The sequence below is a fragment of the Scardinius erythrophthalmus genome (genome assembly GCF_964197995.2).
Source record: "Scardinius erythrophthalmus genome assembly, chromosome: 2".
NCBI classification, from domain to species: domain Eukaryota; kingdom Metazoa; phylum Chordata; class Actinopteri; order Cypriniformes; family Leuciscidae; genus Scardinius; species Scardinius erythrophthalmus.
In genome coordinates this window covers 64,245,952-64,263,743 of record NC_138222.1, presented here as the reverse complement: position 1 = coordinate 64,263,743, position 17,792 = coordinate 64,245,952, and the positions used below count along the sequence as shown (strand labels likewise).

General features: G+C 38.7%; 1 protein-coding gene across 1 annotated transcript in view; it reads right to left on the bottom strand.

Annotated features, from left to right (window-relative positions):
• Positions 1-4,810: 4,810 nt before the first annotated feature.
• The window catches only part of LOC308705767 (serine/threonine-protein kinase Nek1-like), a gene marked incomplete at both ends in the record, with an annotated part of 58,584 nt that continues 45,602 nt past the window's right edge, over positions 4,811-17,792 (bottom strand). Inside the window, 2 exons of the mRNA XM_081390955.1 lie at positions 4,811-4,843; positions 15,431-15,943. Of these exons, the coding sequence (XP_081247081.1) occupies positions 4,811-4,843; positions 15,431-15,943 (546 nt within the window). The remainder of the gene's footprint in view (positions 4,844-15,430; positions 15,944-17,792) is intronic.

The window sequence follows — 17,792 nt, the reverse complement described above, 5'->3', positions numbered from 1 at the left end:
AACACACAAGAAGGTTCTACAGCTTGGGGCTGGGGTGCCAATCGTGCCGATTGCCTGTAGAAGCAGGACCTTCCTGAGGGGGATTGTCATGGGGGAGCCCCATTACTCTCTCAGGTTTGTGAACCGGAGAAACTGACACTCCCTTGTAGAACATAGCCGATGTTCTAGATCCGATGTACAGAAGTGCAAATCAACACATAACCGAATGTACATAAACACAGTGCCAGTGGCCGTAGCGACAACAACTGTGAATATAGGCAGATAGATAATAGCCCCATAATAGCATAGCACCTCAGTAAGTACACAAACACAGTCGTAGCCGTAGCTACAACTGTGAATATACGAGTTAGCACAGAATAGCCAGTTGCACTGAAGGAAACAGGGCAACATAAGAGCGTAGCACATGCACGTAAAATCCAGCTCGTCGGGAGCAGCTGGGGTTAGGTGTCTTGTTCATGGACACCTCAACACTTGGTCAGGTGGAACCGGGGATTGAACCACCAACCTTCCGGTTTGTAGACAACCTATATGAACCACTGAGCCACTGCCGCCCCTAACAGCATGTAGCGCAGCATGAACACATCCATGTGTAGTTTAACTGGGATAGCTAGTTGCACTGAAAGATACAGGGCAACATGACAGCATAACACAAGTGCGTAAAGAATAGCGCATCCATGTACGTACATAAACGCAGCGTAAGTCGCCGTAGCGACAAAAACTGTGTAGAGACAGAACTGAGATGCACAGTTAGATTAGGATGGCTAGCTGCACTGAAGGAAACGGGGCAGCATTACAGCATAACACATCCGTGTACGTACATACATCCAGAAACTGTGAATATGCACGGATAGATAGGATAGCTAGTTTTGCACTGAAGGAAACAGGGCAACAAATAGCAAAAACACATCCTTGTATGTACATAAGAGCAGTGTAGTCGCCGTAGCGACAGAACTGTGAATATGCACAGTTAGAAGGATAGCTGGTTGTTGCCAGGGTTCTAAATTAACACCCGCCAACCCGCCAAATGCGGGTTAAAATTCATTTTGGCGGGTGTTTATAAAAACTTACTAGCCAGTTTGGCCGGTGATGCATGAGGCATTACATGCAGGGATGTAGTGGAGGCTAAACGCACGTAAACGCTGTTTACGCACCTCCAAAAATTCGGAAATAGCGTTTACCCACCTCCTAAGTGTGTTTATCCACCTCTAAATTGCGTTTATCCACCTCTAAATGTCACGCTTTTCCAGTGCGTGATCGCCGATCGGTACATGATTCGAGCATTTGGGCCGTTAAAGACAGCTGAACATTGTGCAGAGAGCGCGCGCGCCGACACACACACGGAAGAGAACGGCGCACACACGGAGCGGAAAAGACACGCTCGTGAAGTTACTAGCTGCGAGAGAATGAAACCTGATCGCCGAACACGGAGGGGCGAGACGGAACATTTTTGGTTTTATTTTTTATTTTTATTTTTTTGCAAAATCGTCTGTTAATGTCGGCAGCCATTACACTTGTGGAAACTACAGTGCAACTTATATTGTCTTTCTTCTGTTAATTACAGAAACTTTTTTCTGAGTTTTCTTTAGCCTGAAGTTTGCGAGAAACCATGGAAACGAATGGACACAGAAAACACAAGAAATAAGACAAACGGAGTTGGCTAGTAAAGTATTAAACGAAATGCATCAGTGGTTGGGACAGACTTCTGGGGGCGAGAAGAGGAACGAGGCAGGGGATGAGGAGGGTATCGACAGAGAAACTAAGAAAAGAAAATGAAATGCCAAATGGCAGACGGGTCGTGAATGGCTAGTGTTTGATCACAATAATGTCATCATGTATTGTCAGGATTGCCACATGTAGCCTTCTCAAAAAAAAAAAAAAAAAAAAAAAATTGGCTAGTGGATATTCTGATTGGCTGGTAACTTTAGAAAGTTACCAGCCACATTGGCTGGTGATCAAAAAAGTTAATTTAGAACCCTGGTTGTTGCACTATGGAGGGCAACATAACAGCATAACACATCAGTGCGCACATTTAAAACATCTGTGTGTACAATGCAGCGCAAGTCGCCGAAGCGACCGAAACTGCATGAATATGCGCAGTTCAAACACAATGGTCAGTTACGTTGAAGGGCAACATAACGTCATAATGCTTCAGTGTGTACACAGATGCAGCGCAAGTCGCCATAGCGACAAACTGTGACTATGCACAGTTAGATAGGATAGCTCGGTGCACTGAAGGGTACAGGGCAACGTAATAGCATAGTTACATTAGTGTGTACAAAAACACAGCGTCAGAGGCATAGCGACATCGACTGTGAATACGTAATCAGAATAGCCGGTTGCACTGAGGATACAGGGCAATATTTAGTGGCGTAATCATAACACATAACAGTGCGTAGTGTGTACACAGCGTCAGTTGCATCGCACAACAACTGTGAATACGTAGTAATCAGAATAGCCATTTGCACTGAAGGATACAGGGCAATATATAACAGCACAAATCATAACACATATCAGTGTGAAGAGTGTACATAAACACAGTGTCAGTTGCATCGCACGACAACTGTGAATACGTAGTAGTCAGAATAGCCAGTTGCACTGAAGGATACAGGGCAATTTATAGCGGCATAAATCATAACACATAGGCTATCAGTGTGTAGAGTGTACATAAACACAGCGTCAGTTGCATCGCACAACAACTGTGAATACGTAGTAATCAGAATAGCCATTTGCACTGAAGGATAACAGAGCAATATATAACGGCACAAATCATAACACATATCAGTGTGAAGAGTGTACATAAACACAGTGTCAGTTGCATCGCACGACAACTGTGAATACGTAGTAGTCAGAATAGCCAGTTGCACTGAAGGATACAGGGCAATTTATAGCGGCATAAATCATAACACATAGGCTATCAGTGTGTAGAGTGTACATAAACACAGCGTCAGTTGCATCGCACGACAACTGTGAATACGCACTGCGTAGTAATCAGAATAGCCATTTGCACTTAAGGAGACAGGGCAATATATAATGGCATAAATCATACACATAACAGTGTGTAGCATGTACGTAGCGTCAGTTGCATCGCGCAACAACTGTGAATACGTAGTAATCAGAATAGCCATTTGCACTGAAAGATACAGGGCAATATACAACGGCAAAATTCATAACACATATCAGTGTGTAGTGTGTACATAAACACAGCGTCAGTTGCATCGCGCAACAACTGTGAATACGCACTTCGTATAATCACAATAGCCATTGCACTGAAGGATACAGGGCAATATACAATGGCAAAAATCAACACAACAGTGTGTAGTGCGTACGTAACACAGCGTCAGTTGCATCGCACAATAACTGTAAATACGTAGTAATCAGAATAGCCAGTTGCGCTGAAGGACAGGGCAATATCGTGGCATAAGCATAACACACACATTACAGTTTACATAAACACAGCGTCAGTGACATCGCACAACAACTGTGAATACATAGTTGAATCAGAATAGCCAGTTGCACTGAAGGATACAGGGCAATTTATAGCGGCATATTGTGTAAGTAAACACAGCGTCAATGCCTCGCACAACAACTGTGAATACGTGGTAATCAGAATAGCCATTTTGCACTGAAGGAAACAGGGCAATATATAACGGCACAAATCATAGCACATATCAGTGTGCAGTGTGTACATAAACACAGCATCATTTGCATCGCATAACTGTGAATACGTGGTAATCAGAATAGCCATTTTGCACTGGAGGAAACAGGGCAATATATAACGGCACAAATCATAGATATCAGCGTGCAGTGTGTACATAAACACAGCGTCAGTGGTGTAGTGACAACAACTGTGAATACGTGGTTAAATCAGAATGGCCAGTTGCACTGAAGGAACAGGGCACCTGACAACATAAGCTGTAAGCACATCAGTAATGTTACGTAGGCTCAGCGTCAACAGCATAAGCGGTAACGACTGCGCAACCCCGTAGTCAAGACTGACTAGAAGGGGGGTAAACACTTCCATTGTCAGAGCGGAGCGTCTAGAGGCAAACCAGGGAAGGACCCAAGTCTGGCGCGGCGCTCTCCGTGGCCCGTGTCGCCACATTCCCGGTCCCGCCCTCTGCCAACGGTGAAGATCCGGTCATACGGGTTCGAAGCCGATTTGGCGGGCTTAGCCGAATTTTGGCGGGGCGAGGTACCGCCGAAGAGAGACATCGAGGAAGGCTGGACTGTAAGACTCATAGCATCCGCACTTCCGCGCCTTTTAGACACGGAGCCATGGCCTTTGCCTCGTCTCTCTCGACGCGCGTCTTGTGCACGACTTACCATAGGACGTCGTGGAAGACGGAGTCTATCTTGAAGTAGCCTGGCTGAGATACCGGGCTAAAGTATCCTGTTCAACGGAGCCTATCGCGTCGAGTCCTTCCAGCGAGCCCGCGAAAAGGACCGGAGTGGCGACGGGCAGCGTCAACTCGTCTTTGGGCGGGAGAGAGCCTACCAGCGGCCTGCTGGCGGCAGTGGGCCTCATCTCCGCTGATGCCCGGGTTATTCCCCTGAGGGCGCGCACTGGCAGACCGGCACATGCCTGTCGTCCGTGAGTGCGCCTCGGTTGATCCTTGTGAGTGTAGAGCGAGTCGATAGGACCCGCACATATCTGGCATGTAGTAGCAGCCATCGGATGCGGGGAGGAAACATGGTGAGTAACCTCTATTGCAACTTCCACGATGACTTCAGATAAGACTTCTAGCGTGAAGAAAGAGATTCTGACGTTATTGTCGCGCCCGCGGTCCGGTCAGCATTTGCATGTTTCGCGTCAATTGGCCAGCTGTCTCCAGCTGGCGTTAGCCTATAAGATTTCAGTGGAAATGGAGAAGGAAGGAGTTCCCATATACGTCAGTATGACGTAATGTCGAAGTGACCGCCTTGAAAGGGAACTGCAGTATACAACTACTTAATTGGTAATTTACTGAGTATACTTCAAAGTATACTTTCATAAAATAAAAAAGTGCTACATGTATTAGAGTAACCTATTAGTATACATTAAAGTTTTCTTGTACTAGTTGCAGTACAAATGAAAAACCATAGCTGTAAACTAGTTGTGTACTTAAGTTTTCTACTGTTATACTTAAATTACACTTAAAAGTATATTGTTTTACAATAAAAAAGTAGGCTAAATTAGTCCCTAGCAGTATTGAAAACTCACCAGTATACTTCTAGTACATTGATATTAGAATAATTACTACATAAAGTATTCTTAAAAATATAAAAATTAAAAAAATTAAAAAATATTTTATAAGGGGCTGCTTTAAATAGCTCTGAATATTTTATATAAATCATAATAAATGTTGATGTACATAAGAACAGTATCTGTGCACAATAATGTACAGCGGTGGATATTGCAGTGATCTGAGGACAGTGAAATGTGGTTAAATATTTGCCGGAAACATACGTTGCAGTTTGTCTATTGTATTATCAGATACGCTACATACGTAAACGAAGGTTCAAAGTTTCATAATAAAAGATAGTATACTGCTTTAAAACACATTTAAATGCTTTCATTTTCATCCAGGGTCCAAAGTCAAGCCTCACCCAGAGATAAATGAGATATAAAATGCAGTTTCTTTATAAGGAAATGCAAGATGTTTAAAGTTAACTGTGAGAATGACTCTCATTAAGTTAAGTCATGTGATGAAATCAAATAAAACCAGTGACTGAAAGCATCTCACAAATCTCCTGACAAAAGTGAAAAATTGATCTAGGATGCTTTAAATGATGAGTCTATATACTGTAAAATAATGAACAATATCACAATAATGCAATGTATGAAATGTACAGAAGGACATTGATTGGTGTGGCAATACATTCGTTTCAATTCAGTGTCTTCAGGAAAAAGCTTTATATACTGTATGATAAAGGCAATAAAACACATTCTGTTGATCTGAATTTTCCCTTTGGACCCAAACACCACTGTCCTGATGTAGAGTCATGATAGTGAGTGTGATATAGTTTAATTGCTGTAGATCATTAACCAACAGCAGCATTGACTCACAGGAAAGGAGAGAGCAGTAACTAGAGATTGCTCAGACACACACAGATATCACTGGACATAAGTTTAAATTACTGACAATATACTGTTAGAAAACGGATGGAAATGTATTAGAAAAGGTCATCAGTATCATCTGTTTTTATTCTCCAGGTAAGATGATTTATTTTCTCTTTGGGAATAATTTTTTGTATGCGAGACACAAAAGACCATGCATTATTATTTGTATTTCTTTTTGTGTCATAATCATTACTAAAAGGGTTTTTTATGAAGATAATATGATGCCATAAAGAACCGCATGCGCAGGGTAAGATTTGTGAAATTGTACATAAGATTGCAAGCGTAAATTAAATTTGCATTCGAAAGAGAAGATTTGTAAAGGTGTAAATCGCCTTTCAAGTGTAAGAAAACAATATTTGCAGCATTTTACTGTTATTTGTACAGTTGCATCTTTATTTTAGCTGTGCTTCCAGTTTTGGCAGATTCTCTCACACGAGGAGGGCGGGTCCTATTTCTTCATGTAGCCAATCAAATCAGCTTCTTGCTGACACTCGATTTACTCTTATGTGATTGGTTCAATAAACACACCAGTCACCAGAACACATCTTTATCCTCGTTTGGCTCAGAAATGTTCTCGTTGCTGAAATAATACTTTTAACCACCAAATTTGGCCTATTTCCGTTTCACAAGGGAAATACAGCGTCTCCACGACATGTGTTTAAACGAAACGTTTTAGGAAGGCGTGGCTTTGACTTTTATAAAGAATATCTCTTTAGGTTTGACACTTTGAGCTTTGTAACTCTGCAGATCTTATACTTGCACTAACAGCTGTTATATGTGTTAGCAGTGTTACATTACATAACACAATAAAGAAAAAGGAAAACATGAAATCGAGGCATACGACCCCTTTAAATCTCTTGACAAACTATACGATGTAAACGACATTTGTATTCTAAATAAAATATATATGTTGTACTCAATGCCATCTTGATTGTTTAGCTCAAGATAAAGATTTATTGAGTCCACGTCATGCAAAAAAGAAACTGCTTCTAACCACAGGTCGAGATCTGTCGTTCGAAACACACAACTTTGTGATGCTGATTGCGAATGTTCGTTAGAACTGTGTTTTCGGGAAACACCGACTCGTTGAACTGCTGATAACAACAGAACTCGCGAACATAGTTGCTAACGATGTTTTCGGGAAACTCACCCTAGTATAATTACAAGAACAAAATAATGCATGAGTTCTGAGGGCTTCAATTCTGACTACATTCAGATGATGAAATGATATTGTGTTGTTTTTAATCATTTAAAGTGTGTTTACATTGCAAAAGTTTACAGTGAACAGAATCATGTGTTTACTCAATAACTCAAAATGGAGAATATCAACTGATGAAATAGACTAAGTGTGTGTGTATTTTTTGGCGTCAAAATCATTAAAGTTCCATTAAAAATGTGTCAAGAATGATTAATAATTGTAATATTCAATTTTGTAATTAATTGTTAAGGAACTGTTGACTATAAAGGGACGGCAAGTAAACTTGCAAGAAATGGATCACTATCGCTGTGACTCTGACTCCAGTAGCAACCCTTAAAGGGGGGGTGAAACACTCAGTTTCAGTCAATCTCATGTTAATCTTGAGTACCTATAGAGTAGTATTGCATCTTTCATATCTCCAAAAAGTCTTTAGTCTTATTATTTTATGACGCGCATTTTATTCATTCCATTGGACTAGTTGACATAGATGCTTCAGACGCATTCATGCCGGGGGCGTTCCCAAAGCGTTATGAGGGAACTGTAATGTTTCATAATCAGAAATTCAATAACAAGTTACCACAGATATAAGGTTCACAAGGAATATTTAGTTTTAATATTTGTTTTTATTCAACAATATTTAATATGTGAATTTCATAGAATCTTATTAAGAGGACATATTTTCTACGAGGCTGACTCCAGCTCCTTTTTCGCCAGCTCCTTATTCGTCGAACTATGGAAGCTTGTTTCCGCCACAAAATAAAAAAAATAAAAGATAATTGCGACTTTTTATCTCACAATTGCGAGTTTACATCTCGCAATTCTTACTTTATTTCTCAGAATTGCGAGATATAAAGTCAGAATTGCGTGAAATAAAGTCAGAATTCTGAGATATAAAGTCAGAATTCTGAGATATAAAGTCAGAATTGCGTGAAATAAAGTCACAATTGCGTGTTATAAAGTCAGAATTCTGAGATATAAAGTCAGAATTGCGTGAAATAAAGTCACAATTGCGTGTTATAAAGTCAGAATTGTGAGATATAAACTATTCTAAGGTAAAAAAAAAAAAAAAGTCCCGTCTTTTTTTTTCCCCTTAGAATTGGACATTATCTCACAATTCTGAGAAAAGATGTCAGAATTGCGAGATATAAACTCGCAATTATGTGTTATAAAGTCAGAATTGCGTGATATAAAGTCAGAATTCTGAGATATAAAGTCAGAATTGCGTGATATAAAGTCGCAATTGCGAGAAAAAAAGTCAGAATTCTGACTTTATAAGACGCAATTGCGACTTTATATCTCAGAATTCTGACTTTATATCTCAGAATTCTGACTTTATATCTCAGAATTCTGACTTTATTTCACGCAATTCTGACTTTATATCTCGCAATTCTGAGAAATAAAGTCAGAATTGCGAGATAAAAAGTCGCAATTATCTTTTATTTTTTTTTATTTTGTGGCGGAAACAAGCTTCCATATCGAACTATTCGTTCCACCTTAAAAAATGTTGGATGGTTGTTAAGCCCTCCCCCTCGGTGCTTTTGTCCGTATTTCATAACAGTTGTACGTGAATTACGAGCCTGTGGATCGGGCAGCATTTTTCATTTAACAGTGAAAATAAATACTGAAAAGATTATCTTGTCTGCCTCTATAAATGTTGTAAGCTACGTGGTAAATTCAACCAGAGTACTTATATTGAATTTAAGTTCCATTTCTTACTAAATGTCTTTTTAAAAGTATGTAGAAACGTGACAGTAGCCTATGTTTCCAACTGAGATTTAATGTAATGTAATTTCTATTCTTTATTAGAAGTTATCCATTACTCCAGTCTAACATATATATATGAGATTTTCCATTTAACTTTATATGTGTTGTATTAAGGAGACATTAGGCTGTTAGAAATGCATATTGGTCAAGCTCCAGCATTTTTTATAAATTAACTGCAAGCTGACAATATAAGAGCAAACCATAAAATATGTCCACCCTGTCATGGACAAATTCATAGTAGAATAAATATATTTTCATTGCATAGTGATTATAAAATGTAGATCTGAGGAAAGATAATGTGTCCCTTTCCCAACAAAACATTTTAGTTAATGGTAAAAGTATTTTTATAATAATGAAGTTACTGCTTAAATATGTATTGCCCAATAAAATATGCGATAGTTGCACATTCTATTCTAAATAAAATCTAACAATAAAAATATTTAGTCAAAATTTAAAACAATAGCCTACTAACTGGCCCTCACTTGTTTATTAAGAAATCACACACAAGGTTTTGTTAACTTGTTAAAATAATTCGTTTATTTTCATCCTAAAAGTTGAACATGACAGGGTGGACAACAAAATTACAGGGTGGACAAATGCTTTAATGGGTGAATTAGAACGGGGGAACATTAGAAAAACAACAGGACCTTCAAGAAACACTTAACCAATATAGAAGAAGGAAGGGCCTGGCTCAGGCTGATTTTCAGGAGTTGCAAATGTCCACCCTGTCATGTGTCATTTTTTGGCTAAAGTTAGTATTTAATGAGCACATGGTGTACAGCAGTTAGCAAAGTGATTCACTGTTGAAGCTGACTGTGCACTGTTTAAAATATATATTTAGAATTTCTGAAAAGTTATTATAACAAACACACACACACCCAAAGACTGATATGAATTACATCAAAGTAATCATTGTTCTTTGAAAATCTTTCAATAGTGTCAAAAGTTCATGACTGATGTCCCAAAATATGGTTTAAACAACACCTTTTAAGGGTCAGTCTTAAAAAAAACAAAGCTTTTAATTTGGTCTTATATCAGATTTTGCAATCACTGCATTCTTGTATGTTTTTCGAGGTCTCAAAAGAGACAAACCAAAAAACAATCTTGGCGACCCCCATCACATCTGTTTGTCCAACCTTTCTTTCATATTCAAATAAGATTCTTAAAAGAATGCAACTGATAACATCTCAGCCTAAAACAAGATAATTGTGTCCAATTCTAAATTGTAGTCACAAAAATATTTAAATTGAGCAATGATTTGACCCATGTTTCTCGATGCCTGAAGTCCATTGAATGTTCACAGCATCAAAGCAGCTGTAACTGGTTTCCAGTTTGGTTTGTTGCTGTGCACACATGCTCATGTCAGCACAGCTGGAGCTGCAGGGCCAATCACCTTCTAAAAAGATCAGTGAGATGATAAAAAGTCAGTCTGGACAAATTACTCAGTAGAGACCCCCGAGACCAGTAAATAAAATTATTTTTAATGTATACTATTTTTATAGAATATAATTTATATTATGACCAAGTTGTAATATATATTATATTGTAATGGCCAAGAATGGTTTTCATCTCTTGATGATTCAGCATTGGGTTAGAAGAGGAAAGGATGTTTAATGAGAATGAAAAGAATCAGAATGTAGAAATATGGTACGTGTATGTAGGTAACGAGAAGAAGGAACACTACTAGTGTTGGGAGGAATGAGATAATAGATGATTAGAGAAAGTATTGGTAAGAAATGAAACTGAAAGGAAGAATGAATCGGAAATAACTCCTTTACCTTCAATTTGTGCAAGAATCTTTAATGAGAGAAATTACAATGCCCAGTATATACCAACTAAAATGATCAACCTGATTGCCATGTCTTAAATATCCATCCAAATCCACAGGATGATTTAATTTTGATCTAATAGATCTTAAACCCAGCAACAAGGGGAGGTACAAATTTTAATTTTCTCTTGCAAAAAAAACACAAACTAAGTGGTGCAAGTGTTAACAAACTCCTCTCTGGGAGCTTCAGCTCACATGGAATCTGATCAGGGAAGGTATTTTACTGGACATGTAAGAACAGTTGTGTGAAATGTAAACATCAGGCAGAAAATCTACAGTCTTTATGGACCACAGAGATCCAAATGGTCAAGAGTTGAATGGCACCATAAATTCACAGCACCACACCTGGTGATCTAATTGCTCTAAACACAGATCTGGCTAGTGTAAATAAACAGCATCATGCAAAGAGATTTCCCTAGCAGACCTGAGGGTCCTAATGCTCACAACACAGCAGACTGTGTGATTTTAACTGCAATAGCAGTCAGATCTGACCATTATCACTGTTTAATTGAACTTTTCTTTACAAACACATGATCATGATAATGATACATGTCTTTGTAAACTAAAACAAATGATATTCCAATGGCGTAAAATCTTAACAGATCAAAGCCATCAGTAACAACTGTCTGGCTAAGGCCATCAAATAAATATTGAGATCGACCATCTATCTTAATGCAATTTATATAAAGGCTCAAGATTAAAATGTGTTTTCCTCTCTAGGTCTATTTCCCTACAGGCTGCCAAATGACTTTCTTCAGACCCAGACTCCACAAGGGTCTGGTCCTGCTGCCTTAAGCAGGACACACAACTTTACATTAGGAGATGGGGGTGGAGAAACTTCAAGGGGCCGCTCACACCTCATAACACTACAGAAGCAGCTCCTGTATGTGGCCTCCCAGTTTAGAACTGGAACTAAATTATGCAACACACATTATGGTAGGATAAAACACCACCCATCTCCTATACACAAACATACACAATACACACCATCACTATGGCAATCGTAGAACATCTCTACCTGGCATAGATCATAAGACTATCCAGGCCAAAATTATTCACATCATGCAATACATCATTCACCTTCATGCATACAGGACAAGGGAAATTATTTTAATAATTTCTTTTCAGCATTACAGTCTTGTCAACTTCCTGTATGTAAATACTGTGCTGTGCATAGGACATGCATGGCTGTGGTCACACATCAATTGATTTAACTCCTCATAAAAAATCTAATTGAGACCCATTAATACAACTGGTCTTTGGACAAAATATTTATTATGTCCAGTCGTTGGCAATTGTTGAAAACCAGGAGGGCCCCCTCCAACAAATGACTAATGACAATATCTAAACAGCTAAATCTAAAATGCAGGCATTTCTATCTGTCAACTAAACAATTCCCAGTCAGACCTGTATTATTGAGTGTGACCCAGTCTGTACATCAAATGCACAGTGGATGATTACAAAGTTAAACCAGAGAATTTAAATATCTGTTTCTATACATTTCATTCTCTAATTGAATCTATTAAAACATTAAGTTTCATTGATGATTTGCACTTATAACAACTAATGTATACAATTGTATAATAATGAAATTGTGTATTTCCATGTTTAATTATGTGATATACTCGAATTATGCATACCGCTAGTAAATATACTTGTTATGGTGACTTTCTGCTACCCTCCCTTGAGTCATCCAGACCAAATCTAAATCCCACTACCAGATCACTGCGGTAGTGAAGAATTTGGTGATCAAATTACACCTGTTCATTAAATATATGATTCTGAAAAAGAGACCACTCGCACCTTTGACTTTTGGATTTCATATTTTTGAGTACATCATGTTTTGTTATCTTGTGTTCTTGTGTTTATCCAATAACTTTTTCTCATCGTACAATAACCACAAATACATCAGTGTTCAATTATTGCATGGTCATTCAGAAGTTGTTCAGGCGTCTCACACGCAGTGGAGCGTCATCAGTGAAATGATTCCTTCAACTATGGAGTTCTGATCTACCCGGCAAATGAAACCTTCTGCTTGAAGGTGACCGAGGACTTCTCAAAGGGTCAGTTAAAACATCCTAGGGAGGACAAAGATGTTTCCGCAAAGCGTTATAATGACACTTTCCACTGACACTTTCTGATCATGCTGACCAACACAAACAGACTTGATACAACGAGATCATTCTACAGACTGAACACCAACACAGCCAAGTGCAGGTGGAAGCGAACCCGGCCAAGAGGGTCATGACACCCAGTCCAGCTGCTGCAGCATCCACGCGTTCTGCCATGCTTTCATTTTAATGTTCAACCTGTCTTAATGCTGTTATTTCAGGTGACTGGATTCCTGCACCAATCGACTAACACTGCAAACTACAGTGGTCAGGTCTATGAACACTGAAAATGTGGAAACAGGAAAATGTCCAAAAAATGTCCCCTTTGGCCTGATCTAAATCTGTCCCAAGGGGCCAGGGGCCGTCTGTAAGGACTGATTTTCCTGCTAAACAAACCTCACTCTGCAATAACGCCATAAAATGCCCCCTGGACAGCAGATAGCAAAGACAGAAAACAGAACCTTGTCCTGCCCAAACTTATCTCCTTGTCCCCTTGTTTGACTTCAACTCACCCCCCCCCCCCCCTCTTCCTCCTCAAGGCACTGAAAGTTCATTAACAATGTCTATATATCGCATATGGTGTATCTTGTGAATATGTTGTTTTTCCTTTCCATATTTGGTATCATTTTAAGGGGCTCAGTGCGATTGGTAAAATGGTCTTAATTTCATTGCAGTCACTGGTTTAATGAGAAAGATTGAGAACTTAGGAGAATCCTGTATCTCCTCTCTGGCTGATATCTCTTTACAATATCTTACGAAACCAGGTGCTACCCCCTGGGGTACATGAATTGGCCAAAACAACTCTAAACAACATTTGTATAACCCCCTTCTGTTCTGATCTGGTATTTAAGGCGAGGGGACAGAGCAGTCTTTGGGACTCTTTACCAGGATCATCCCCCATAGTGATGTTTCAGTGTTTTCCTGTTTGAAAGCCATGACAAATTACTGTGTGTCTCTGTCAGGAAAACATTACTTACTTTTAGAGTCATCTTTGAGTAAATGATGTCATATATTTTCTGAATTGGCTTTTAATAATTTACTTCTGTAATTGGCATGATACATTTTTACCTGACAAATAAATGTTACATCTTGATTTATTCTGAAGTTTTAGAAATCATTCATTTTAGTAGATGAATGTGCAGTCTGGTGTTTCCGCAAATCTTTGATAGATCAATCTGAAGGCACTTTGAATGGACCATGGGACACATCTTAGGAAGACCTTCTGATTTCTGACTATCTCCTGACTTAGCATTTTGTACGCTGCAAATATTATACAAAAATGTCACCTATGGGTCAGCAGTGAGCGGCGGCATAGGGTAAAATACTTGCACTGCATCCTCTGACTATTTCAGGACTGGCAAGTTTGTGAGCATGAGCGCGCAGTCGCGACGTGACGTCTCAAAGCGACACCGGGTCTGTAATGAACGAATAATTGAAATTATGAGAAGCTCAGAATAATCAAAGAACTAAATTAATTCACAATCAATATTTATGATTATTTTCTAATCAGAAACACGATCTAAATTTGATTATCATTTGAAATTGGAGTCAGATTACGCATAGAGCTAAAGTAATACTACAACTAACATAATAAATTAAGTGAACTTCACTGGAGCGCTGAAAAGACACGCATTAAACCTTTGCCAGGCCGTTGGATTCCGTCGTTGGGCCAATATATATATATACTATAGTAAAAGAAAAAAAAAAAAAAAAATATATATATATATATATATATATATATATATATATATATATAATATATATTTTTTTTTTTACTCATGCTATATATATATATATTTTATTTTTTTATATTTTTTTTTTACTCATGCTCATGGATAAATCAGTAAGATTTGCACGAATCTCTAACTGGAATCATATCTATATCTTTAAACTACTTAAATCATTGTCTATTTCTCTGTCTCTTGCCAATTTTTTTTTTTAAATTCCTCTCTTGTTTTTTCTATTTCCTTCTGGACATCGCAAAGATTATTGTGTGTTTTCCTCATTTGAGCGATGGATTTGAGGACTCTGGCATAGACCTTCTCTGGATCATCTACTTTTCCCTGTCTCATCTGGTGAATCTCTATAGAATCCATCACTATGAAGGCGACTTCAGCTATGACTATTAGCACACCTGAGACTGCTTCTGTTGCCACTCGTCCAACTCTTGTAGTCTGAGCAACAATTATGCTAACATTTGCCAACAGACCTAAATTTGTGAGTTGTGCGCCACAAAAAACGTTTCTTTTGTCAACATCGCATGCCATTTGTACATTGTCAACAGCCGGGTTGCTGAAAAAATCCCTGAACTTTGTAATTTTTCTCAGTACCTTTCTCAGTGTATTCAGTGGTGTGAAAATTGGTTCGCTTACAGATTCATACTTCTGCTGAATTTGTACAAGGCTCTCTCTGAATGAGATTTGTTGTACTGTATCAGTAATGTTGGAGGCAGCACCTGTTACACCACCTGCAACTCCAACACCAACACCAACACCTGCTACAATCAGAGACGCTCCAAAAGTGAACGGTGCCAAAATTAAACCAACCAATGCAGTGATTCCTCCAGCTGCCCCGATCACTGAACCTGCCAGACTCCCCGCTGTGGCTCTGTAATGTGCAGACTCCATCGAATCTGTAATTTTCCCCCACTCACTAACTAAAACCTCAAAGTCTTTATAGTGCTTGTCGTAGGCCTCATTAAAGGCATTGATGGACTTCATGAACCTTTGCTCAAGTGCTTCTGGAATTCTCTTATTTCTGTCTACTGCTTCTTTCAGGAATGGTTGTGCTAGAATCTCATCAGCTGAAGGTCTGTCTTTACGGTCACAGCTGAGCATTTGTCTGATCAACTCCCTCAGTTCCTCTGAGTATCTCTCTGAGATGGGAGGGGGGGTTCCTGTCATGCTGACAGCATGTAGTACGTGACGCTGTATGTGATTTGCCTGTAAAAAAAAATTTAAAAATTATCTGGTTAGTGTCAGCAGGGGTTGAAGAAAAAACTGAAATAATTGTTGAAATAAATTATTGTTGTGATCTACAGCAAGAGTCCAGCACAGTTTAATCAGAACATCTGAATGAGTTTTAAAACACAATTTACATATTTTAATTTTTTCAAGTTTTTCTCACACACAGACATCAAGATTCAGCGTATGAATCACAACAATGATGACATGCTTAATGGCACAATGCATTCTGGGAGCCATGGGTGTTTTGAGTTTTATATTATTCTCCCAGAATGCATTGTGGCATGAAGCATGTCACCATTGTTGAGATTCACAGTGTTACTATAATCTTTAATTCTCCTGAGATCAGTAAACAAGGCTGCTTTGTGAGGAGTACAACTGGTAGTCCATAAAAAGCCAACATTATTTGATCATGTTTTGTCTTGCTGTTCTCGTCATAAACAGATACAGCAGCCAGACAAATAAAAAGTTAAAGGTGGGGTGAAATTCTATTTCATGCATACTGAGTTTTTTACACTGTTAAAGAGTTGGATTCCCATGCTAAACATGGACAAAGTTTAAAAAATGAAATTGTACGTTTGAAGTAGTATTTCTGTGCCAAAAATTGTCCTTCCGGTTTGTCACAAGTTTCGGAACGTTTTTTTCGAGTATGGCTCTGTCTCACGTAAGATGGGGCGGAATTTCCTTATATGGGTCCTAAGGCCACTTCTGCGCAGGCGCACACACTCGTAGACCAGAGAGAGAGAGAGAGAGAGAGAGAGAGAAGATAGCGAAAGCATCATCAAAGCGTCTGTGTTACCAGTGATGTAGTGGTGCCTGGAGAAGTGGGTATACTCTTAATTTAAGCCTCAAATTTTTTTTAAGCACCCCAGGAAAGGATGAACGCTCTGTGTTATAAACAGTGATGTAAGATAGTCTTGCATATAAGTTCACCCCAAAATGGGCCAGTATAGTATTTACACATTATCACTTAACTTTTGCTGCTTGACTTCACAGAAAAAGAATCATTATAAAATTAATATTAGCCACAGAAGAGGTGCAGTTTTTGTAATTAATACTGGCTTTTAATTATTTATTAATACTAAATAATTATGAATTTTGAGTGACTATTCCTTAGTCCAACCACATATGAGAATTGGACGACTATTCAAGGGATCACTGCAACACTGTCTTTACTGGGCGCAGGGCCATACGCAGGGTTTTATAAAAACCGAGGTCCCAAAAATTATTTTGCTAGGGGGGTTCGGGGGCATGCCCCCTTGAGAAAATATAGATTTTCCTGATCTCGACATGTGCATTTTAAGGTGTTTTGAAAGCCAAAATAAATGGACAACAGTAGCTTTAAAAGCATGTCAGTGGGCAGTAGCATGAAGTATTTTATCAGATATTTTTAAACATGAGAATCAGTTTAAATGTCGCAATGAATGATCCACACTACAAAATGGAAATGCAGAATGTTTATGCTTATTGTTGACAATACACAATCACATTCGAAACGGGAATGGCCTTAAATAAGAAATGGTTCAAGGATTATTTTGCATAGATGTTACATTTCAAACAAACGCCAATGCAATCCTTCTGTGTCCAGACCAGAGGCATATGAGCAATTTATATGAGTATCAAAGATCAGTTTCAGCTACTTTTACTTTCCTAAATTAATCAATGTTTTTGGACTAATATGTTCATTTAATCAATGGTTCAATTGCTCATTCATAAAGACAGTCACTTGTGCCACCTTCTGGCTTAATGATGCAAGTTGCGCAAACACAGACAAGTGGAGTGATACAAACAGTGAAAAGTCTAAGTGCTGATACTGGGGAAATATTCA